The sequence below is a fragment of the Oratosquilla oratoria genome, chromosome 15 (assembly GCF_046742065.1).
Source record: "Oratosquilla oratoria isolate Oo_2021 chromosome 15, ASM4674206v1, whole genome shotgun sequence".
Taxonomy (NCBI): domain Eukaryota; kingdom Metazoa; phylum Arthropoda; class Malacostraca; order Stomatopoda; family Squillidae; genus Oratosquilla; species Oratosquilla oratoria.
The window spans coordinates 44,998,857-45,024,043 of record NC_134791.1 but is presented as its reverse complement, the minus strand read 5'-3'; the positions used below and the strand labels follow the sequence as shown (position 1 = coordinate 45,024,043).

Here is a 25,187-nt window from a genome sequence, read left to right as displayed (position 1 = left end):
TACTACACTCACACTTGTCCCCTTTTCCCTTGTAGTGGAATTATACAGGCACTCCTCCAGCACTCTACCCTCTCTTAAACAAATATTAAATAACCAGCCAATCCACCATCAATGTACCTCCTTTTTTCAGACATTCTGCATGGCATACATCCAACCCAGGTGCCTTACCTGCTCTCATTATCTTAACAGCTGCCTTTACTTCATCTTTATTTCCCCTCCATTTTCCTCACTCATCCCGGTCATTTTCTTTGCACTTCCCACTGCAACTACCTTTCTCTCCCTATCCTCTTTCACATTTAGCAACTCCCTAAAATACTCTGCCCACCTTCTTCTCACTGCCTTTTCATCTCTCCATCTGCACCTTTTACCTTTTCTTCTCTACTTGACTTGCCTCCTCTTCCTCTCTTAATTTCTTTCCAAAACATTTTTATTACTTTCAAAATTTTGACATACTCTTACCCCATTTCACATTTGCTCTTCTCTTTGCCTCCTCTATCTTATGCTTTACTTCTCTTCTCTTTACTTTGTACCTCTCATATGATTCCCTCATCCTAATTTGTAACCAATCTATGAAAGCTTGCTTCTTCTCTTCTACACCCTTTTTTGCTTCCTCATCCCACCACTCACTACCCTTCCTTCTATTTCCTCCTGTCCTCCTTGTTCCACATACCATCTTTGTACACCTTATGACTCCCTCCTTGAACCATCTCCATTCCTCCTCCACTCCTAGTTCTACTCTATCCTTCACTCCCTCCCAGCTTCTTATACTCCTTCTCCTTTTCTTTCCCATTTAAGCAGTTTACTCTAAATACCTCCCTACCTTCTGCCCTTTTCCTCTTTCTCTATCTATCCTCCACTCTCAACTTACCTTCCACCAGAAAATGATCTAATCCCCACACTCTCCCCTTAGAACATGTACATCCTTAACTCTTCCTACTGTACTCCTGGTTACCACTATAATCCATTAATGCTCTATCTACCACCCTTCCATTCACCACCTTCTCCCATGTGTATTTATGCTTCTGAAACACTATTTGCTGCCATCAACTCTTGAGACACATCTCCACCATCAACTCTCCACTACAATTTTTTTGTGGAACTCCACACTTCCCAACCACTCCATCTATTGGTTCATTTCCTACTCTAGCATTAAGGTCTCCCAATACAACTACATTAACATTTCTCCCTAATCCCTCCATGCACTCATTTAAATCCATCCAAATACCTCCCTTTCCTATACACTCTTCTCACTACCAGCCCCATATACACTTACAAAAACCCACATCTCCCTTCTCAGCTTCACCTTCATCCACATTAACCTTGAAGAAACCTCCTTCCATTCACTACACACTTATCTATTTCTTCACTTACTAGTATTGCCACCCCTTCTCTTCCTCGTCCTCTCTTCACTCCTGAGAACCTCCCAACTACACTCCCAAGCTGACACTTGTCCCTCCCTTTCAACTTAGTTTTACCCAATGCCAACACATCAATCTTTCTTCTCACAAACATATTGCCTATCTCTTCCCTTTTACTCTCATCTGTACCACATCCACGCACATTAAAAGACTCAAACCTTAGGGTACTGGTTGGAAAACTCATAGGCTCTCTTATGCCTTTACTTTTTTTAGGAATGTCCCCATTGGGGCTATGGCAGGATTCCTAGTCCTATCCCGTCCCGTTTTTTGTTGCCTCGATTGTTAGCTTTACCAAACACATTTTTTCCAGTCTAAGGCCATCATACTAGTAACTACAGTCGAACCTCGAGAGCCAGGACCCCGAATGCCTGGACCCTCATATGACCGGTCGAAATGAACAAAGGGCGGACTTTTCAAGCAAAGTTCCCTATTTGTCCGGTAGGTGGCAGCGACGGCCGTACACGTGTACTCAAACCCGGCCCAGTCAAGCCGCCACCAGGGCTGCCGTTTTGTAGAATTTTGTACCAAAATGTAGTAAAATAGCGGCATGTGGCAACTGCACAAGGACATGAGGAAATTTTTTCTACATATCAGCGGGCTGTTAAAAACATTCAAAAACTCAAACTTTTGTTTAAAAATCATAGAACTAGTTATCAAATAATAAATGGTACATCAAAATATGACTTTTATTGGTAATTGTGTTACTTATAAAATATTATACCCCCAAAAATATGTTTTTACCGTGTAGAAAAAATTCTACCCTAAAGTTTCAGCTTTCTTTTAGCGATTATAATATAAAAAAAAATAATTATTATATCTTACTGAATATGTTAGGGCATGGGGGCCTTATATACATTCAAGAATAAAAAAACTAGAACCACCATTTTCTCAAAGTTTGACAAGTATATCTTGCTGTGAAAGTCTGCACACGCCCGAGAAAAATGTATGCCCCGGTATGGCAACACTCCCATTCTACACGGTAGTGTAGAAAACACGGCAACCCTGGCCGCCACCACTGTCCCGCGTGCATACCTTCCGATATTTACAGTGTACGTAATAAAAAATACAGTACAGTACACTATATATACAGTACATTTACATGCCTGTATTACAGTTATTATTACAGAATTATTAGTATTATAGCATTATTATTACAGTATTGTTATTATTACAGTGTTAGAGTATTATTCTTATGTGTTTCTATGCCATAACATACGTACATATACCACTATGAAGATCTACGGGTGTTAGGGCGATATTTTCGATGACCGGACGTTTGGCATGACCGGACCACCCTTCCCCCCAATTAGTCCGGGCTTTCGAGGTTCGACTGTACCTGCTGTCTATGGAGAGGTTTTTTCTTTTCCACAAATTTACACTTTTTCTTGATATCAAAATAAGTTTTTTTTTTTTTTAATCTTAGTTTTTGTTTAATTGGTGACCCTTTTTCCTCTTAGTCAGTTGTGTATTTTCTATTAGTAGCTGGAAGACCCTTTTCTCTAGTACAGTGTTTTCTGCACTTTACATGTATTTGAACTAATAAATTAACCCACTTTGCCATTTAACAGACATTTTCCCCTTCTAGCATTCTTCACAAAGTAGGCATAATTCATTATGATCTGTTGTTCCCTCCATTTCTAAACCATATTCTGAAATAACAAACAATACATAAACTAACCTTCTAGAAAAGTACTATAAAGCTTAAAAAAAAAAAAAAAAAAAAAAAATTGTCAGTGATACCAAACCTATAGGAAGTAAACAAAATCACGTCAGCATCAGTACAGAATTGAATATGGTTAAAAAATTGTATCTTTAAAATAATCAGTCATAGCAAAAATATACATAGAGCATGTTTTGTAGTAAATTTAATTTCTAATAATAGTCTATTATACTGTTTTTTCGTCAGATCAACTGTTTCCACGGAAATAGAGAAAAACTTAAATTTGGTGGCCATTTTCCAAGATGGTGGACAAAGCTCAGGGTGGACTAATGGGAACTTTTGATATCTTATTTCTAGGTGTCTAAAGAAGTCATTCTCCAATTTTCAGCTAGTTATAAATTTTTTAATTTATTTTTCCTCAATCAATTGGACTACTCTGTTCACACCCAGCTTCATTGTAAGTTAAAAGCAAATTGTAAGTTATGTACAAATTGAATTAATTAGTTGCTTTCCACCTTTTCTTACCCCAGTAAGAGTGAACTGATAAATAAAAAGGCAAGTAGATGTTCTTGAATCTGAATTTCAGGAACTGCTTGGATCACAGCCTAAGATTTGATGCATCAACTCAAAAGCGGAGTCTAGTTCATGACAATTTCCTTACCTTAATATACTACAACTCCACCACCAGCAGACTCACTGGTGGCAGCAATTTCAAGAACCTACGCTAAAGAGTGAATGATCTTAACCACACTACGAATAATATAAATCCTCCAAGCACATAAGACCATACACGTGCTTAGTGCATACTACAATGAATATTATACCAACTACAGACAGTGCCGTTGAATCTGCAACATATTGCTAAGATGGGAACCCCTTTATAATGGAAGTAGATGATGTTGGCAACCCTGATTATGTCAACATTGTATGTTTTAAGTCCAGTCCTGATTCACACTAGGGCAGTCTTGCAGATGGTGTAGTTGTTAATGAGACTTGAAAATACTATAACGGTTTCATTACCCTAATATGTTACATCTCCCATATCAATGGACTCACCAGTATGGGGATTCACTGACAATAAATAATAAACCATACAATAAAATGGATCAATGATAGTAAAAAGTCTGGTCTTCAAGTATGGGCCTTGAGTTTAAGTAAAAATTATCTGCAACATTACTATGTACTCATAGCACAAGTTCAGTACAACAGCATATGATGAAATACTATTAACAGATGGGTTACTATACGAATAAATTCTATTATTTAAAACAAAACTATGTAACTGAGGCAAGGTAATTATATAAACACAACATGCATATTAATCCAAGTTTACTTTCTATAGGATAAAATAAAAACATTTAAATACAACTGCCCCTTTAATAACAAGTGATTCAGTTCTAGTTGAGTGAGATAACAATATGAGGAAAATTAAGAGTGTGGGTCATCTACACGTTTAAACACTGCTTGAAACTTAGTACCATTATTTCTTGTAACCTTCAGGCCTTCCTCACTACTTTCAAACAGCTTATCTACAACTGGATCATTTACCTGAAAGATAAAAGGCATATCAATATACTGAATGCATTTATCCAGCCTTAATATTCAATCAGTTGAAGTACACACTGTAGTAAGGTCATAAGCTTGGGGAAAATGAAGAAAGAAAAGCAATAAAACAAAAGTTTACAAACAAGTTAGGAATGACTATACCAGAATTTGCAGGGAAGAAGAAAGCAATTTTGAAAGAGGTATAGTAGAAAAATACAAAGATGAACCAAAACTGGTAAATTGAGACACAGGGAAGAAATCACCAAGTTAATAGTAGATGGTGAGATCTCTAAAGAGGCCTCAGCTCAGGTGGAAATAATGAATGAAGGTTCCCAATTAGTCTTCATAGGAGTGCAACTTTTTGGAGAAAAACGAGGGGAGAAAAAACCAGGTTTAGCAGATATCGATGTAAAAGTGAGAGAAGTGTTCAATCTCCTGGGATCACTGGATGTGACAAAAGCCTCAGGACCTGATGGGATCACAAATTGGACACTTAAAGAATGTAGGGAATAACTAGCGGACATGATCCACAGGTTCATTAAAAAGAAGGCATTATGCCATTTGATTGGAAAAGGGCAAACACGGTGCCAATTCAAAGAAGCACCACTAAATTATAGGTCAAGCACAATAGAGAAATTATTTGAAAGATCAATGGACCAAATACGTTGAAAAGATGAACATTCTGACTGACAGTCTCGCTTCAGATCTGGAAGGTTATGTATGCCAAACCTTTTTAACTTTTACTTGAGAGGGATTGATGTGCTGCATGAGAGAGAAGGGTGGGTGGACTGTGTATACATCGACCTACAGAAGGCATTTGATAAAATATCTTACAGTTGACTTCTGTGGAAATTGGAGCATGTTGGAGGACTGTGAGGCAAACTATTAGAAAGGATTAAAGACTTTTTGAGGGAAAGATACATGAGAACAGTAGTAAAGGACAAGATGTCAAGCTGGAGAGCAGTAACAAGTGGAGTTCCACAAGGTTCAGTGCTTGCACCAATAATGCTTCTGGTCTATGTTAATGACATGATGGAAGGAACAACAAGCTATGCCAACATGTTTGCAGATGATGCAAAAATCTTGAGAGTTTATTCTTAAAATCGAGTATAGTTTTGGCATTCACTGTTTCTCTGTTCAGTTTGTTCCAGACATCAATCACTCTATGTGGGAAGCTATTCTTTTTCAAGTCTCTTCTATAAGTGTCTTCTTTAGTTTCTTTTTATGTCCTCTTGTTTCTCTATGTCCCACTTTAATAAATCATCTCCATTGAGGATTTCCATCCCTTTCATAATTCTGTAAATGGTCAATAAATCACCTCTTTCTCTTCTCTGTTCCAGTGTTGACAGGTGTAATTTCTCCAATCTTTGTTCATATGTCAGATTTGCCAGTGTAGGTGCCATTTTTGTCACTGCTCTTTGGATTCTTTCTAATTTTCTTATGTTCTTCTTTGTGCTGGGTGCCCACAATGTTGTGGCATATTCTAGTTTAGGTCTTATCAGTGTAACCACTATTTTTTTAACCATCTCTTTGTCTATGTAGTCGAAGGCCACTTTCATTGATCTTAATAAGTTAAAAGTATCTCCAAATAATTTGTTGACATGTATATCAGGTGTCAAGTCGCTTGAGATGATTACTCCCAGGTCCCTTTCTGAATGGACTTTTTCTACTTCTTTGTTTCCAATCTTATATTGGCCTGATACTCTATTTTTGCTTTTTCCCAATTCTATTATGCTTCATTTCTTAATGTTAAAGCTCATCTCACATTTCTGACTCCATTACCATATTTTGTCAAGGTCTTCTTGTAGCAATCTACAATTTTCTTCCGTTTTTACTCTCTTGAGTAATTTGGCATCATCAGCAAAGAAGTTCATGTAACAATTTACTCCCTCATCCATTTCATTTATATATATGGCAAACATTAAAGGAGCCAATACAGAGCCTTGCGGGACTCCACTTTTCACATCTTCCCAGTTTGAATTTTTGTCTCTAAGTACCACTCTCATTTTTCTTCCAATTAAGAAGTCCTTCATCCATTCTAGCAGCTTACCCGGTACTCTTCCTATTATTTCAATTTTTCTTATTAATTTTTATGTGGTACCTTATTGAACGCCTTTTGCAAATCTGAGAAGGCGCAATCTACCCAGCCATCTCTTTCTTGTATTATATCAACAAGCACCCGGCTGATGCCGGCCATGGCTCCGCCATGGGTGCTTGGCCTGCGGCACTGCTCGCTTCGCTTGCGGGGCGCTTTGCGCCCAAGGGCTCCGCCCTCATTGTTTTAACCCCTTCCATACGGTGCCGCACACGTAGGCGTCATGGACTTAGATCTCGGTGGCAGCAGCCAATGCCAGACGTACGACGTGTCGTAATAATACTCGCATCATAAAATATAGTCACCGCTTATATCGATCGTTCTCTCTTCACCCGTGAATTTTGATAACCATAGAAAATGCGATTACAAAAGAATTAGAAAGAATGTCATTATGGAGGGGCGACTACAATAAATATAATCAAGACGCCGATATGGCAGCCTCGCGAATACACTCGCTCCCCATGACGCCTACGTGTGCGGCACCGTATGGAAGGGGTTAATGTATGATTTGTTTGGTTTGGTTTAGATAATAAAAGAGAGGAACCCATACAGGTTTTTTTTATTCAGTACCGGTAATAACAAAATCTTTGGACGCTTTAGGTCGTTTACGTGGTGGAGTCCTAACTTCGTCTTCCGAATCATCATTGTCGTCATCGTCACTCCATCTCTTTACAGCCTTCACGATGAAGTCCTTCATTTCTTCTTGCCCCTATTTCATTTCATCTTGCCCCTTCTTCACCTTCTTCATTTCTTCTTTCATTTTTTCTAATAGTTCCTCTAAATCCTAATATTCAATTTTATGGTATTCGCCGATAGACTCACACACACACACACACTTCAGCGAATGGACGGCTTGGATGACGTTCTGAAGAAAACTGAAGTCTGTGGATCCCAACGCAAAGAGAAGTGCCTAGTGTTTTTACAGGGTGGGGGGGAAATTGCTCGTGGAGTAGTGGGAAAGTAGGGAAAGAGGAAAAGGGGAGGGATTACTGAGGGAAATGGAAGGAAATGAGGAGAGAGTAGACTTGGCCCAGCCAGACAAGCGAAAGGTAAACAAAAGACTGAGCGATGATGAAATGTCTAATAAAAATGTAAAGATTAGAAGTATAGAGAGGAGCAATACAGTAGAAAGTGACGCGAATATGTTCCAGGGATTTAAAGAGGGTGGGGGGGACACAACCCCCCCCCCCCCCCCGACTGATAAGACTAGAGGAGAGAGTTGATAAGGTGATCGAGGACTTGGAAAGTAGGTTAGGTAATGTTGACTCCATTTTCCAGAGAATTGAAAGGTTGGAACAACTAGAGAAGGCAAACAGAAACTTAACTGATGAAATAGAGGACCTAAAAAGACAGTTAAGAAATGTAAAGGAGGAGAATGAGAAATTGAAGAAGAATAGTAATGACAACAGAGAGACAATAGCTAAAGAAGCTAAAAATTGGAGAACAACCCAAGAAGGGAATAAGGTTTCATTCACTGACATAGTCAAACAGCAATTGAAAGAACATAATGAAGACTCAGTTATTAAAGTGATGAGACAGAAGGAGAATATAGTAAGAGAATTAGCTGACAAAAAGAAATGTATAATTATATTAGGAATGGAAGAGAAACATAACCCAGATAGAACCGCAAGAATCAAGGAGGAAAATGAAAGAGTAAGCAGTTTATTAAAATTAGTCCAGGAAGATGAACCAGAAATTATAAAGGAAATTGAGGAAAAATTCAAACTTGGAAAATATTGTACAGATAAGACCAGACCAATTAAGATTAAATTCAGGTCACAAACAACGGCAGAGAAAATTCTATCCAAAACAGGGAAACTAGCAACAAATGATCAATATAAAAAGGTATGGATAAAAAGAGAAATGAATAAGGAGGAAAGAGAGGCAGAAAAGCAGAAAAGACTTGAAGCTAAGGCAAAAAACGAGGAAAGAACGGAGTCAGAGAAAGAGAGATTCTATTGGAGAGTAGTGAACATGAAAATAAAGCAGTTCGACATACTAAAGAAAAACATAAGGGAAACAGAGAACACAATGGAAGTGGCAGAAAACTAAGAGCGTCTTACACAAATATAGATGGATTGATAACAGGATTGAATGAACTGAATGATTATTTGAAAGAAAAAGAACCGGACATAATGGGAATTGTAGAAACAAAATTAAAAGGCCCACTACCACCCAACAGTGTAGGACATGATGCATACAATTATTGGATTAGAAACAGAGAGAAAAAACAAGGGGGTGGAGTTATGTTCCTGACTAAGAAGGATATAAACATGAAAGGTGTCATATATGGAAAGAATACAGTAGAGATGATTATGATAGAAGTGGAAGACCGAGATAAGAAGAGCAGAAAATTTGTGATCAATTATGTGCCTCCGAAAACAGCCTCATGGGAGGAGAGTGAACATAAAAGTATGTTAGAGGACACAAAGATAGCATTAACTAAAATAATGGAAGACGGAGGAAGAATAGTTATGATGGATGACTTTAATTGCAAAGAAATCTGCTGGGAAGAAATGACAGTAAAGAGTGGTGATGACTCATGGGGAAATGCTCTACTTGAGATGATTACTGACCATTCAATGACACAATGGATACAAGAGAACACTAGGTATAGAAATGAAGAAGAACCATCGAGACTAGACTTAATAATTACATCTGAACCTAGAATAGTGGACAAGATTGAATATAAAACACCAATAGGTAAAAGTGACCACATATTGATTGAACTGGAACTTAATGAAGAAAAATATATGAAAAGAAATGAACAATATAGAAAAGGAAGAATGATGTATGAAAAAACAAACTTTGATAAAATAAGAGAATTCTTCCAACAAGAAAACTGGGAAGAAATATACAAAGAAGAAACATCAGTGGAAGAGAAATGGAATATTTTGACAAAAATTTACAAAAAAGGAGTGGAAAAGTATGTCCCAAGACAAAAACAAGAAAAAGAATATGTAAAATGCTGGTACAACAAAAGTTGTAGGGAGTTAAAAGACAAAAGAGACAAAGCCTGGACCAGATGGAAAAAAGACAGAAGACCTGAAAAATGGAAAATATATACTGGTTATAGAAATGAATATGTACAAAAGTGCAGAGAGAAAAAAAGAAAATATGAAAAAGATGTTATAGAAAAGTGTAAAGATCAACCAAAACTATTCTACAGATTTGTAAACAATAAACTGAAAAACAAACAAGACTTGGAGAAATTAAGACAAGGAGGAGTTGAATACACTGAGGAAATGGAAATGGCAGAAATTATGAACAAACATTTTAAATCAGTGTTTACAAGGGAAAATATACAACCTGAAGAGATTGAGTGGAAAGAAAAAGTCCCCCCTATGGAAGAAATAGAAGTAACAAAGAATGAAATATTGACACACTTGGGTAATTTTGATGTCAGAAAATCGCATGGGCCAGATGAAATAGCAAACTGGATTCTGAAAGAATGCAGGAATGAACTGGCAGACAAAATACATAGCATAATAAGCAGTTCCTTAAAAGAAGGAAAAGTTCCAGAAGATTGGAAAAAAGCAAATATAGTACCTATATATAAAGGAGGAAATAAAGAAGAACCTACCAACTATAGACCAGTCTCCCTAACAAGTACAATAGCAAAAATTTGTGAAAGAATTATCAAAAGTAGATGGGTAAAATACTTGGAAAAAGACAACGTACTAAATCCAAGGCAATTTGGATTCAGACAAGGACGATCATGCGTCACCAATTTAATATGTTTCTATTCAAGGCTAATAGATATAATACAAGAAAGAGATGGATGGGCTGATTGTGCATTTCTAGACCTAAAAAAAGCTTTTGACAAAGTACCACATAAGAAGTTGCTTAAGAAATTAGAATATGAAGGAGGAATACAAGGTAAATTGCTAAATTGGATGGAAGACTTTTTGCAAGAAAGAAAAATGAGAGTAGTGATAAGAGACCAGCACTCAAAATGGAATGAAGTAATAAGCGGTGTCCCGCAGGGAACAGTTCTGGCCCCAATAATGTTTGCTATATATATTAATGATATGGATGAAGGAATTGAAAGCTATATGAGCTTCTTTGCAGATGATGCAAAACTACTGAAAAGAGTGAAAACTGAAGAAGATTGTGAATCACTACAGAGAGATCTAAATAAAGTACAAGAATGGAGTAGGAAGTGGGAGATGGAGTTCAATACAAAAAAGTGTAGTATAATGGAATTTGGAAAAAGCAAAAACAGAATAACAGGATCATATAAATTGGGAGAAGGAATAAAAAAAGTAGAAAATGAGAAGGACCTGGGAGTCATTGTTATGAATAATATGTCACCTGAGAAACATATAAATAAGATTTTTGGAGAAACTTATAATTTAATAAGAACAATCAAAGTGGCATTTACATACCTGGATGAAGAAATGGTGAGGAAAATCCTAATCACCCTGATAAGACCAAGATTGGAATATGCAGCAACGATATGGTCACCATGTACAAAAAAATGTATAAAAAAACTTGAAAGAATACAAAGAGCAATTACAAAATTGGCACCAACACTCTCAAAACTATCATATGAAGAGAGACTACAAAAACTTAAACTACAGACACTAGAGCAAAGAAGAGAGAGAGGAGATTTGATAGCTATTTACAGAATCATGAAAGGCATAGAAATTACTGATAGAGAGAATCTGATAAAATGGGATGACAGAAATACAAGAGGACACGGAAAGAAAATAAAAAAAGACAGCTATAGAAGAGATTTGAAAAAGAACAGCTTTCCTCACAGAGTAATAGACAGTTGGAACAAGTTAGATGAGAAAGTGGTGTGTGCAAAAACAATACATGAATTTAAAAATAGTTTAGATAAAATGAGATATGAAGACGGGACCCCACGAGCATAGCTCCCCTTCCCGTAAAATACAACTAGGTAAATACATACGCATGCACGAACACACACGCAAACACAAACGCATGCACACTTTCAACGAACGGACGGCTTGAAGAACGTTCTGAAGAAAAGTGCCGATTGTGGATCCCAACGCAAAGAGAAGTACCTTTTTGTATTTGCAGGGTGGGGGGAAATTGCTCGTGGGGCAGTAGGTAAGTAGGAAAAGAGGAGAAGGGGAGGGATTGCTGGGGAAATGGAAGGAAATGAGGATGTGGAGGACTTGGCCCAGGCAGACGGGCGTAAGGTCAACATGAAACGACCACCGGACCAGCTCAGTGATGACGAAATGGCAAATAAAAATGTAAAGATTAGAAGTATAGAGAGGAGCAATATAGTAGAAAGTGACGAGAATATGTTCCAGGGATTTAAAGAGGGTGGGGGGGACACAACCCCCCCCCCCCCCCGACTGATAAGACTAGAGGAGAGAGTTGATAAGGTGATCGAGGACTTGGAACGTAAGTTAGGTAATGTAGACTCCATTTTCCAGAGAATTGAAAGGTTGGAACAACTAGAGAAGGCTAACAGAAACTTAACTGAAGAAGTAGAGGACCTAAAAAGACAGTTAGGAAATGTAAAGGAGGAGAATGAGAAATTGAAGAAGAATAGTAATGAAAACAGAGAGAAAATAGCTACAGAAGCTAAAAATTGGAGAATAACTCAAGAAGGGAATAAGGTTTCATTCACTGACATAGTCAAACAGCAATTGAAAGAACATAATGAAGACTCAGTTATTAAAGTGATGAGACAGAAGGAGAATATAGTAAGAGAATTAGCTGACAAAAAGAAATGTATAATTATATTAGGAATGGAAGAGAAACATAACCCAGATAGAACCGCAAGAATCAAGGAGGAAAATGAAAGAGTAAGCAGTTTATTAAAATTAGTCCAGGAAGATGAACCAGAAATTATAAAGGAAATTGAGGAAAAATTCAGACTCGGAAAATATAGTACAGATAAGACCAGACCAATTAAGATTAAATTCAGGTCACAAACAACGGCAGAGAAAATTCTATCCAAAACAGGGAAACTAGCAACAAATGATCAATATAAAAAGGTATGGATAAAAAGAGAAATGAATAAGGAGGAAAGAGAGGCAGAAAAGAATTGAAGCTAAGGCAAAAAACGAGGAAAGAACGGAGTCAGAGAAAGAGAGATTCTATTGGAGAGTAGTGAACATGAAAATAAAGCAGTTCGACATACTAAAGAAAAACATAAGGGAAACAGAGAACACAATGGAAGTGGCAGAAAACTAAGAGTGTCTTACACAAATATAGATGGATTGATAACAGGATTGAATGAACTGAATGATTATTTGAAAGAAAAAGAACCGGACATAATGGGAATTGTAGAAACAAAATTAAAAGGCCCACTACCACCCAACAGTGTAGGACATGATACATACAATTATTGGATTAGAAACAGAGAGAAAAAACAAGGGGGTGGAGTTATGTTCCTGACTAAGAAGGATATAAACGTGAAAGGTGTCATATATGGAAAGAATACAGTAGAGATGATTATGATAGAAGTGGAAGACCGAGATAAGAAGAGCAGAAAATTTGTGATCAATTATGTGCCTCCGAAAACAGCCTCATGGGAGGAGAGTGAACATAAAAGTATGTTAGAGGACACAAAGATAGCATTAACTAAAATAATGGAAGACGGAGGAAGAATAGTTATGATGGGCGACTTTAATTGCAAAGAAATCTGCTGGGAAGAAATGACAGTAAAGAGTGGTGATGACTCATGGGGAAATGCTCTACTTGAGATGATTACTGACCATTCAATGACACAATGGATACAAGAGAACACTAGGTATAGAAATGAAGAAGAACCATCGAGACTAGACTTAATAATTACATCTGAACCTAGAATAGTGGACAAGATTGAATATAAAACACCAATAGGTAAAAGTGACCACATATTGATTGAACTGGAACTTAATGAAGAAAAATATATGAAAAGAAATGAACAATATAGAAAAGGAAGAATGATGTATGAAAAAACAAACTTTGATAAAATAAGAGAATTCTTCCAACAAGAAAACTGGGAAGAAATATACAAAGAAGAAACATCAGTGGAAGAGAAATGGAATATTTTGACAAAAATTTACAAAAAAGGAGTGGAAAAGTATGTCCCAAGACAAAAACAAGAAAAAGAATATGTAAAATGCTGGTACAACAAAAGTTGTAGGGAGTTAAAAGACAAAAGAGACAAAGCCTGGACCAGATGGATAAAAGACAGAAGACCTGAAAAATGGAAAATATATACTGGTTATAGAAATGAATATGTACAAAAGTGCAGAGAGGAAAAAAGAAAATATGAAAAAGATGTTATAGAAAAGTGTAAAGATCAACCAAAACTATTCTACAGATTTGTAAACAATAAACTGAAAAACAAACAAGACTTGGAGAAATTAAGACAAGGAGGAGTTGAATACACTGAGGAAATGGAAATGGCAGAAATTATGAACAAACATTTTAAATCAGTGTTTACAAGGGAAAATATACAACCTGAAGAGATTGAGTGGAAGGAAAAAGTCCCCCCTATGGAAGAAATAGAAGTAACAAAGAATGAAATATTGACACACTTGGGTAATTTTGATGTCAGAAAATCGCATGGGCCAGATGAAATAGCAAACTGGATTCTGAAAGAATGCAGGAATGAACTGGCAGACAAAATACATAGCATAATAAGCAGTTCCTTAAAAGAAGGAAAAGTTCCAGAAGATTGGAAAAAAGCAAATATAGTACCTATATATAAAGGAGGAAATAAAGAAGAACCTACCAACTATAGACCAGTCTCTCTAACAAGTACAATAGCAAAAATATGTGAAAGAATTATCAAAAGTAGATGGGTAAAATACTTGGAAAAAAACAACGTACTAAATCCAAGGCAATTTGGATTCAGACAAGGACGATCATGCGTCACCAATTTAATATGTTTCTATTCAAGGCTAATAGATATAATACAAGAAAGAGATGGATGGGCTGATTGTGCATTTCTAGACCTAAAAAAAGCTTTTGACAAAGTACCACATAAGAAGTTGCTTAAGAAATTAGAATATGAAGGAGGAATACAAGGTAAATTGCTAAATTGGATGGAAGACTTTTTGCAAGAAAGAAAAATGAGAGTAGTGATAAGAGATCAGCACTCAAAATGGAATGAAGTAATAAGCGGTGTCCCGCAGGGAACAGTTCTGGCCCCAATAATGTTTGCTATATATATTAATGATATGGATGAAGGAATTGAAAGCTATATGAGCTTCTTTGCAGATGATGCAAAACTACTGAAAAGAGTGAAAACTGAAGAAGATTGTGAATCACTACAGAGAGATCTAAATAAAGTACAAGAATGGAGTAGGAAGTGGGAGATGGAGTTCAATACAAAAAAGTGTAGTATAATGGAATTTGGAAAAAGCAAAAACAGAATAAAAGGATCATATAATTTGGGAGAAGAAGGAATAAAAAGAGTAGAAAATGAGAAGGACCTGGGAGTCATTATGAATAATATGTCACCTGAGAAACATATAAATAAGATTTTTGGAGAAACTTATAATTTAATAAGAACAATCAAAGTGGCATTTACATACCTGGATGAAGAAATGGTGAGGAAAATCCTAATCACCCTGATAAGACCAAGATTGGAATATGCAGCAACGATATGGTCACCAAGTACAAAAAAATGTATAAAAAAACTTGAAAGAATACAAAGAGCAATTACAAAACTGGCACCAACACTCTCAAAACTATCATATGAAGAGAGACTACAAAAACTTAAACTACAGACACTAGAGCAAAGAAGAGAGAGAGGAGATTTGATAGCTATTTACAGAATCATGAAAGGCATAGAAATTACTGATAGAGAGAATCTGATAAAATGGGATGACAGAAATACAAGAGGACACGGAAAGAAAATAAAAAAAGACAACTATAGAAGAGATTTGAAAAAGAACAGCTTTCCTCACAGAGCAATAGACAGTTGGAACAAGTTAGATGAGAAAGTGGTGTGTGCAAAAACAATACATGAATTTAAAAATAGTTTAGATAAAATGAGATATGAAGACGGGACCCCACGAGCATAGCTCCCCTTCCCGTAAAATACAACTAGGTAAATACAACTAGGTAAATACACAAACACACACACATATATATAAATATATATATATATATACATGTATATATGTATATATATATATATATATATATATATATATATATATATATATAGGTAAATTTAGGGAGCAGGTTTTCTTGGAGACATTTTCTATTAAATAATACAGCATACTCAGCACTGGAAATCTTCCTTAAACTTTCTATCCTTCTCGCTATTTTCCTTTCCGTAGGAGGAAGGGAGAACACAATATCACCAAATGGAACCATAGTGATTTTGGAAATAAAAACAAATTCTTTACTTACAACGTTTCGCCTATGCTTTAGGCATCTTCTGGTAATTTTAATTTTTAAATCTACAAATCATGATCATATATACAATGTATACAAAATGAACTAGGATAGGTACTTTTTGTTTAAATTCTTCTTGGCGCCCCGTGGGATGCCCCGAACAGCTCCAGGGTTCCACACATATTTAATTGTATATTAATTGCTGGTAGGTGATTCTTTATTAATACAGCTTCCATACATTTTAATTTTCTCTTATTGGTGTTCTTTGCTAAAATCGATGTACTACTATTCAAAACTTCCAGCAAAATATTCATCTTATGAATTTTAGAAATGTGCAATTTTATTGCACCCTTCTGCATATGAAAAGCCTTTGAGACAATGTTTGAGTTGTGTGTCCAATGTACTCGTCATTGCAAAGCGCACCGTCTTTGTTGAAAGGGCATGAGTATTTGTACACAACGTAACTTTGTTTTGAAATATCTTTTTCTCCTAATAAGTTGTTTTTCATGATAAGTGATGCAGTTCTGGGGGTTACGATAGTATATAACCAATTGTAAGGAGTCCTCTTGCTTCTTGGGTTTACAATTTTTATAAATGATATTTTTAATGACTTTTTCATCTGTTTTATATGCGGATGTCATTGTACTTTGGTAGTAAATATTTATAGTACTCTTCGAATTTTCTGTATTACCAAGTACAGAATTAAATTTCTCCATTTTATTTCTAATTTCTTTGTCAATATCACACATCGAGAACCCATTGTTTGTCAATATTTGTTTGATTCTGTTCAATTCTTGGAGGGAAATAGCGAGAAGGATAGAAAGTTTAAGGAAGAAGATTTCCAGTGCTGAGTATGCTGTATTATTTAATAGAAAAAAAAATATATATACAGGTAAACGTCGACTTACGATGGCCGCGACTTACGATTGTTCGACTTTACGATGACGACGACGACGATATGATAATTTAACCCCTTCCATACGGTGCCGCACACGTAGGCGTCAAGAGGAGCAAGTGGATTCGCGACTCTGCCATATCGGCGTCTTGATTATATTTATTGTAGTCGCCCCTGTGTTTTTACATTCTCTCAAATGTGCCCTGAATCCCATTCTCTGTGGTTTTCAAAATTCGCGGGTGAAAGAGAGAACGATCGATATAAGCGGTGACTATATTTTATGATGCGAGTATTATTACGTCACGTCGTACGGCTGGCATTGGCTGCTGCCCGCGAGATTTAAGTTCCGTACTGAAAATACATATTATAGTGTTTGAATATGGTAAAAAGGATAAAAATAATTAAATAAACTACTGTACATGTTTAATAGGCTATATTCAGTGTCTCTGGTGGTTAATATACAGGTAGGCTAGGTACAGTGACCACGGAACAGAGTGATACACGAATTGGGGATCGACTTACGATGAAATCGTCTTACGATGGCTCTATCGAAACCTAATGCCATCGTAAGTCGACGTTTACCTCAGGTAAACGTCGACTTACGATGGCATTAGGTTTCGATAGAGCCATCGTAAGACGATCTCATCGTAAGTCGATCCCCACTCTGTTCCGTGGTCACTGTACCTAGCCTACCTGTATATTAACCACCAGAGATACTGAATATAGCCTATTAAACATGTACAGTAGTTTATTTAATTATTTTTATCCTTTTTACCATATTCAAACACTATAATATGTATTTTCAGTACGGGACTTAAATCTCGCGGGCAGCAGCCAATGCCAGCCGTACGACGTGACGTAATAATACTTGCATCATAAAATATAGTCACCGCTTATATCGATCGTTCTCTCTTTCACCCGCGAATTTTGAAAACCACAGAGAATGGGATTTAGGGCACATTTGAGAGAATGTAAAAACACAGGGGCGACTACAATAAATATAATCAAGACGCCGATATGGCAGCGTCGCGAATCCACTTGCTCCTCATGACGCCTACGTGTGCGGCACCGTATGGAAGGGGTTAAATTATCATATCGTCGTCGTCGTCGTCATCGTAAAGTCGAACAATCGTAAGTCGCGGCCATCGTAAGTCGACGTTTACCTGTATATATATATATATATATATCATGACACCCAATATTGAACATATCTGGGTTGCGTATACAGATGGAAATGGATATACGTTGTTAGTTTCTTCGATCACTACTTTTGGGGCCAGAAGAATTTCCCTCACTTGAGGGTCCGTTGTTAGCTGGCGGGTTTCTTGACTGAGCCAATATCAATGGCCGATGCAACAACGTGAGGAGCCTTTAAAAGGCACAGCAATTATATTGCTGTGACCCAGGCTCCAGCTGGTAGGGTTCTTCTCCGAATTCCTGCAGGGAAATCAATTTTGTCCTGCATGGAGTTTTCGGCTTAAGGACTTTTCAGTGAAACTGTCTTACCGACTCTTTTGTCGAGAAATGTTTGACTGTGTTCGGCCCTTAGCTGGCAAAGGTACCGTTTATTGGATTGTAGGTCGGCTTTTTGAATTTTTTTCTGACATGTCACCCATTTCCAAAAGTGGCGTTGCCGCTTCTGCACGGCGTCGGGTTCCCCTGGCATTTCGTCGACCAACACGTGCCACAAAATTTCATCCTGTAAGTTCGAAATACCTTTACATTAATACGAAGACACGGCTTTCAAGCATATCATATGGGAGTCGTTTCTCGAAGGGCTTACAACTTCTGAGGACTTGCACCCTCGGAGGACTTGCACCCTCGGAGGACTGGCACCCTCAGAGGACTGGCACCCTCAGAGGACTTGCACCCTCGGGGGATTTGCACCCTGGGAGGACTTGCACCCTCGGAGGACTTTCACCCTCAGAGAACTTGCACCCTCGGAGAATTTACAGCCTCGAAAGGCTTACTGCCTCGGACAACTTACGACCTCGGAGGACTTACAGACCTTCCTCTCCAAGACATGTAACATTTTTAAAATGTGTCACCTTTGAAATGGTCTAATTTAATCTATTATTAGTAACAATGATCATCCACGGCTCAACGATGATCGTTCTTGACTCAACAATGTTCGTTCTTGACTCAACGATGATCGTCCATTGCTCAACGATGATCGTTCACCGCTCAACAATCATCATCCACGGCTCAACGATGATCGTCCACGGCCCAACGATGATCGTCCATGGCTCAACGATGATCACCCACGGCTCAACGATGATTGTCTACGGCTCAACGATGATCGTCCACGGCTCAACGATGATCATTCTTGATCCAACGATGATAGTCCATGGCTCAACGATGATCGTCCACAGCTCAACGATGATCGTCCACGGCTCAACGATGATCGTCCATGGCCTAACGATGATCGTCCACGGCTCAACGATGATCGTCCACGGCTCAACGATGATCGTCCACGGCTCAACTATGATCGTCCACGGCTCAACGATGATCGTCCATGGCCTAACGATGATCGTCCACGGCTCAACTATGATCGTCCACGGCTCAACTATGATCGTCCACGGCTCAACGATGATTTTTCTTGACTCAACAACGTCCATGGCTCAACGATGATCGGTCTTGACTCAACGATGATCGTCCACGGCTCAACGATGATCGTCTACGGCTCAACTATGATCGTCCAAGGCTCAACGATGATCTTTCTTGACTCAACAACGTCCACAGCTCAACGATGATCATCTATTGCTCATCGATGATCGTTCACAGTTCAACGATCATCATCCCTGGCTCAACGATGATCGTCCATGGCTCAACGATGATCGTCCACGGCTCAACGATGATCATCCATGGCTCAACAATGATCGTCCATGGCTCAACGATGATCATCCATGGCTCAACAATGATCGTCCATGGCTCAACGATGATCGTCCATGGCTCAACGATGATCGTTATTGATCCAACGATGATAGTCCATGGCTCAACGATGATCGTCCATTGCTCAACGATGATCGTTCACGGCTCAACGATGATCATCCACGGCTCAACGATGATCGTACATGGCCCAACGATGATCATCCATGGTTCAACGATGATCGCCCATGGTTCAACGATGATCGTCCATGGCTCAACGATGATCGTCCATGGCTCAACGATGGTCGTCCATGGCTCAACGATGATCGTTCTAGACTTAACGATGATCGTCCATGGCTCAACGATGATCGTTTATTGCTCAACGATGATCGTCCACGGCTCAACGATGATCGTCCATTGCTCAACGATGATCGTCCATTGCTCAACGATCATCATCCACGGGTGTCCGCGATTTACCATATCAGTGCTAGGCACTGGGCGACCACCTCGTCGTATAATCGTCAAAACCGTCACAGTTTATTTTTTATAAAAGCAAATTAGGTTTGTGGTACACAATCTTCCACTTCTAAAGCCAAATTGTTTAGGATTTATTATTTTATTTTCCTCCAAGTGTTTGGTCCATTTATTTCTGATGACTTTTTCACATATCTTTGCTACTGTGTTTGTAAGGGATACTGGTCTGAAATTTGTAGGGTCTTCCCTATTTCCTCCTTTGTATATTGGTACTATATTTACATCTTTCCAATCTTGCGGTACCTTTCCTTCTTTGAGTGAGTATATTATCTTGTATAGTTTGTCTGTCAGTTCATCTATACACTCTTTCTGTATCCAATTTGCAATTCCATCTAGATTTTTTTTTATTTGATCTCTTATTTCTTTTTGTGTTACCTTTATTTCTTCCATTTTGGGTGATCTTTCTTGTTTTTTATCTTCCCAAAATTGTGAGCTCTCAATTGTAAAAACTGACCTGAAATGTCTGATCATGACTTCTGCCATTTATGTATCATCTATATATTCTTTATCTCTTTCACGCAATTTCACTATTTCATGTTTATCCTTTAGTTTTTCATTTATATATCTGTAAAAGAGTTTGGGTTGATCCTTACATTTGTCTACAATATCTTTTTCTTAATTTCTTTTTTCTTTCCTGCATATATTCACACATTCATTCCTAAGTCTCTAGCCTTGCTGCACCTTTTGTTATACCAACACTTTATATAAATCTTTTTTTGTTTCTTTTTTGGTACATATTTGTCAATTCCTTCCTTGTACTTTTCTTTGAATATGTTCCATTTGTCTTCCATCTTTGTTTCCTCTTTGGAAAATATGTTCCAGTTAGTGTTATGGAATTTTTTTCTTAGTTTTTCAAAATCTGTTTTGTTGTACATTAATCTTCCTTCCCTATGCTTATTGTTTCTACTTACATTGTTTTGTTCTTTTAATTCAAACTCTATAAGTATATGGTCACTCTTTCCAATTGGTGTTTTGTACTCCATTTTGTTCACAATATCTGGTTCAGAAGTTAATATCAAGTCTAGTTTCGACGGTTCCTCATTGTTTCTATATCTAGTATTTTCCTTAACCCATTGAGTTAGGGTGTATTCAATGTTCATATCTAGTAGGATGTTGTCCCAATGATCCTCTCCCCCTTTTACTATCACTTCTTCCCATGATTACTATGTTTCCATCCTCTTTTAGCAACTTATTTAGTGCATTCATTGTGTCTTCCAGAAATTTAGAATGTTCGCTATCCAACCAAGCCTGTGTTTTTGGTGGTACATACACTACAACAAATTTTCTGCCTTTCATCTTTTTGTTTACAATTTTGATCATAATTAGTTCTACATTGCCTTGGCCTTCATTTATCTTTGTCACATTTAAATTTTTGTGGTAAGACAGATATGTGAGAAAGCTATAGGAAAAGGTAAGGATGTTTTTTGTGCTTTTATGGATCTGGAAAAAGGCTTATGACAGATATATGGGATAGGAGGAAAGCTGTTAAGAGCAGTCAAGAATTCTTACGAGAGTAGTAGAGCTTGTGTTAGGAATAGAAATGGAGTTAAAGGTAGGACTTCATCAGGGATGTGTTATGTCGCCCTGGCTGTTCAATCTATACATGGATGGGGTGGTATGAGAGGTGAATGCAAGGGTGGTGGGTCAGAGGTTGGAGATGATTAAAGAAAATGGAGAAAAGTAGGATGTGTGCCAGTTGTTTTTTGCGGACGACACTGCACTTGTAGCAGGATCAGAGGAAGGATTGAGGAAGTTAGTGACAGTTTGAGAAGGTGTGTGAAAGAAGGAAGCTGAAGATAAATGTGGGCAAAAGTAAGGTGATGAGATGTACTAGGGGAGAGAGTGACAGCAGGCTGGAAGTGAGCATAAAGGGTGAAAGACTGGAGGAAGTGGATAGTTTTAGATACTTAGGTGCAAATGTGGCAGGAAAGGGAGGAGTGGGGGTGGAGGTAGAATGTAGACTGAGAGAAGCGAGTAAATGCCTTGGTGGATTAAAAAGTGTAATGAGAAATAGACATCTGGGAATGGATGCTAAGGAGGAGGTTATATGAAGGAGTGATTGTGCCAACAGCATTGTATGGGGTAGAAACAGGGAACATGAGAGAGGAAGAGTTTGAATGTGTTTGAGATGAAATGTCTGAAAAGTATGATAGGGGTCACTAGGCTGGATAGAGTGAGAAATGAGGAGGTGAGGAGGAGAACAGGGGTGAAAAGGGAACTGGGAGATAGGGTTGATGAAAGAGTATTAGGATGGTTTGGACACATGGAAAGAATGAGTGAAGAAAGATTAGTAAAAGATGTGTGGAAAGCAGAGGTGGAAGGAGTGAATATAAGGGGGCATCCTAGGATGAGGTGGATGGATGGGGTGAAACGGGCATTACAAAAGAGAGGAATGTCTGTGGAGGAAGGACAGGAGAGGACAGAAGATAGGGGTGAATGGAAAGGGGTTGTGTATAGATGATGCTGTAATGCATGAGGGGGAGTATGTGGGGGATGGGGGGTGAGGAAGTATGTATGAGAAATAATTTGACGCAGCCCGAAGGTTTTTTTTTTTCTTCTCCTTTTCTGCATGGGGGGACGGAGAGGGGGGGTCGCCGAATTTATGAAGCGGCCTTGCTGTGGATGTGTTGTGTCTTGCGACACTGTTTCTGACCCAGGGCAGTGGACAGGATGCAGGGATGACCCGTCATCCAGGAGGTGCCAAGATAAGAAGAAGGGAGGAGGGTGGAGGGGAGAGGAATATATAGGAAATGGAATGGGTGGGAGTGGTTTCTATGCCTTTTTCTTTTTGGCTATCCCCCCGTGTAGGGGGAAAAAAGCCTTTGGTATATGTATGTACCACTATGCTTGTTGATATATTTCCTTTCAGTTTTGTCTCCAAAATGAGAAGTATGATAGGGGTTACTAGGCTAGATAGAGTGAGAAATGAGGAGGTGAGGAGGAGAACAGGGGTGGAAATGGAGTTGGGAGATAGGGTTGATGAAAGAGCATTAGGATGGTTTGGACACAAGGAAAGAATAAGTGAAGAAAGATTAGTAAAAGAGGTGTGGAAGGCAGAGGTGGAAGGTGGAAGGAGTGAACATGCGGGGGCATCCTAGGATGAGATGGATGGATGAGGTAAATGGGGCATTGGGAAAGAGGGGAATGTCTGATGAGGAAGGACAGGAGAGGACAGAAGATAAGGGTGAATGGAGAATGGTTGTGTATGGATGATGCTGTGATACATGAGGGGGAGTGGGTGGGGGATGGGGGGTGAGGGGGTATGTATGAGAAATCAATTGATGCAACCCAAAGGTATTTCTCCCTGTCTTCTCCTTTTCTGCATGAGGGGATGGAGAGGGGGGTCACCGAATTAATGAAGCGGCCTTGCTATAGATGTGCTGTGTATTGTGACACTGCTTCTGACCCAGGGCAGTGGACAAGATGCAGGGATGACCCATCATCCAGGAGGTGCCAAGATAAGAGGGAGGGAAGAGGGTAGAGGGAGTGGAGTATGTAGGGGATGGAATGGGTGCATGGTTTCTATGCCTCTTCTTTTGGCTACCTCCTGTGTAAGGGGGAAAAAGCCTTTGGTATATGTATGTAGTATGATCCCCACACAAAGTGAAGGACAAAAGCATGATTAAGAGAATACAAAGGGCAGCAAACAAACTGGTCCCCAGCCTGGCAGATAAACCATATGAGGAGAGACTATAGGTACTGGGTCTGCCAACTTTGAAAGATTGAAGAGAAAGAGGTGACATAATTGCAGTGTTCAGGTCACTCAAGGGGAGAGATTGCACTGATAGAAGAGATCTCCTGATTAAAGTTGGGAGGGCTTTCACCTCTTCAAGTCAAATAATTGCACACTCATTAGCTGCCTGATGTATGATGATGTATCACAATACATGCATTATAAAATATAAAATTACAGCTGTTATACTCCTCTTTCACCTAGAATATTTGTAACCACTGAAAAACGTTCACAAAATAAGAGGGTCACTCAGCCATAACTACAAATTAAATATAATCAGGCAAGGGGTTAAGAGGTCATGGAAGTAAATTAAGATAGACCAAATATTGAAACAATGTGAAGAAATACAGTTTTCCACATGGATGTATAAATTTGTGGAATAGTTTAGGTGTTATAGCCCAAACTCAAACAATACATGAGTTCAAATCTAAATATGATAACTGAAAATCAAAGATATTGAATAACCCTTTACTGCCGATAGAGACATTTTTGTCCCCCTATCTTTAGGTGAGGTTATTTAATGTTCGTTTAAGAGAGGGTAGAGTGCCGGAGGACTGGAGGAGTGCCTGTATAGTTCCGCTTTACAACGGAAAGGGGGACAAGTGTGAGTGTAGTACTTTCAGAGGGATCAGCTTGTTGAGTGTAGTTGGGGAGGCTTATGGGAGGATCTTGATTGAGAGGATTAGGAGAGGAACAGAGGGAGTAATTGGTGAAGAATAGTGTGGGTTTGGGACAGGTACAGGTTGTGTAGATCAGATTTTTGTGGTAAGACAGATATATGAGAAAACTATAGGAAAAGGTAAAGATGTTTTCTGGTCTTTTATGGATCTGGAAAAGGCTTTCGACAGGGTAGACAGGAAGGCACTGTAGGAGGTACTACAGATATATGGTATAGGAGGAAAGCTGTTAAGAGCAGTCAAGATTTTTTATGAGAGTAGTAGAGCTTGTGTTAGGATTAGAAATAGAGAGAGTGAATGGTTTGAGGTAAAGGTGGGACTTCGTCAGGGATGTGTTATGTCGCCCTGGCTGTTCAATCTTTACATGGATGGGGTGGTATGAGAGATGAATGCAAGGGTAATGGATCAGGGGTTGGAGATGATTAGAGACAATGG

The 25,187-nt window shown here is 38.4% G+C and overlaps 1 protein-coding gene across 4 annotated transcripts in view; it reads right to left on the bottom strand.

Moving 5' to 3' along the window:
* Window positions 1–4,435: 4,435 nt before the first annotated feature.
* The window catches only part of LOC143033431 (tRNA (guanine-N(7)-)-methyltransferase), a 144,844-nt gene continuing 124,092 nt past the window's right edge, over window positions 4,436–25,187 (bottom strand). For all 4 annotated transcript variants that reach the window (XM_076198863.1, XM_076198862.1, XM_076198861.1 and 1 more), the window contains one exon: window positions 4,436–4,626. In XM_076198863.1, coding sequence (XP_076054978.1) covers window positions 4,507–4,626 — 120 coding nt within the window. In that variant the 3' untranslated portion in view covers window positions 4,436–4,506. The remainder of the gene's footprint in view (window positions 4,627–25,187) is intronic.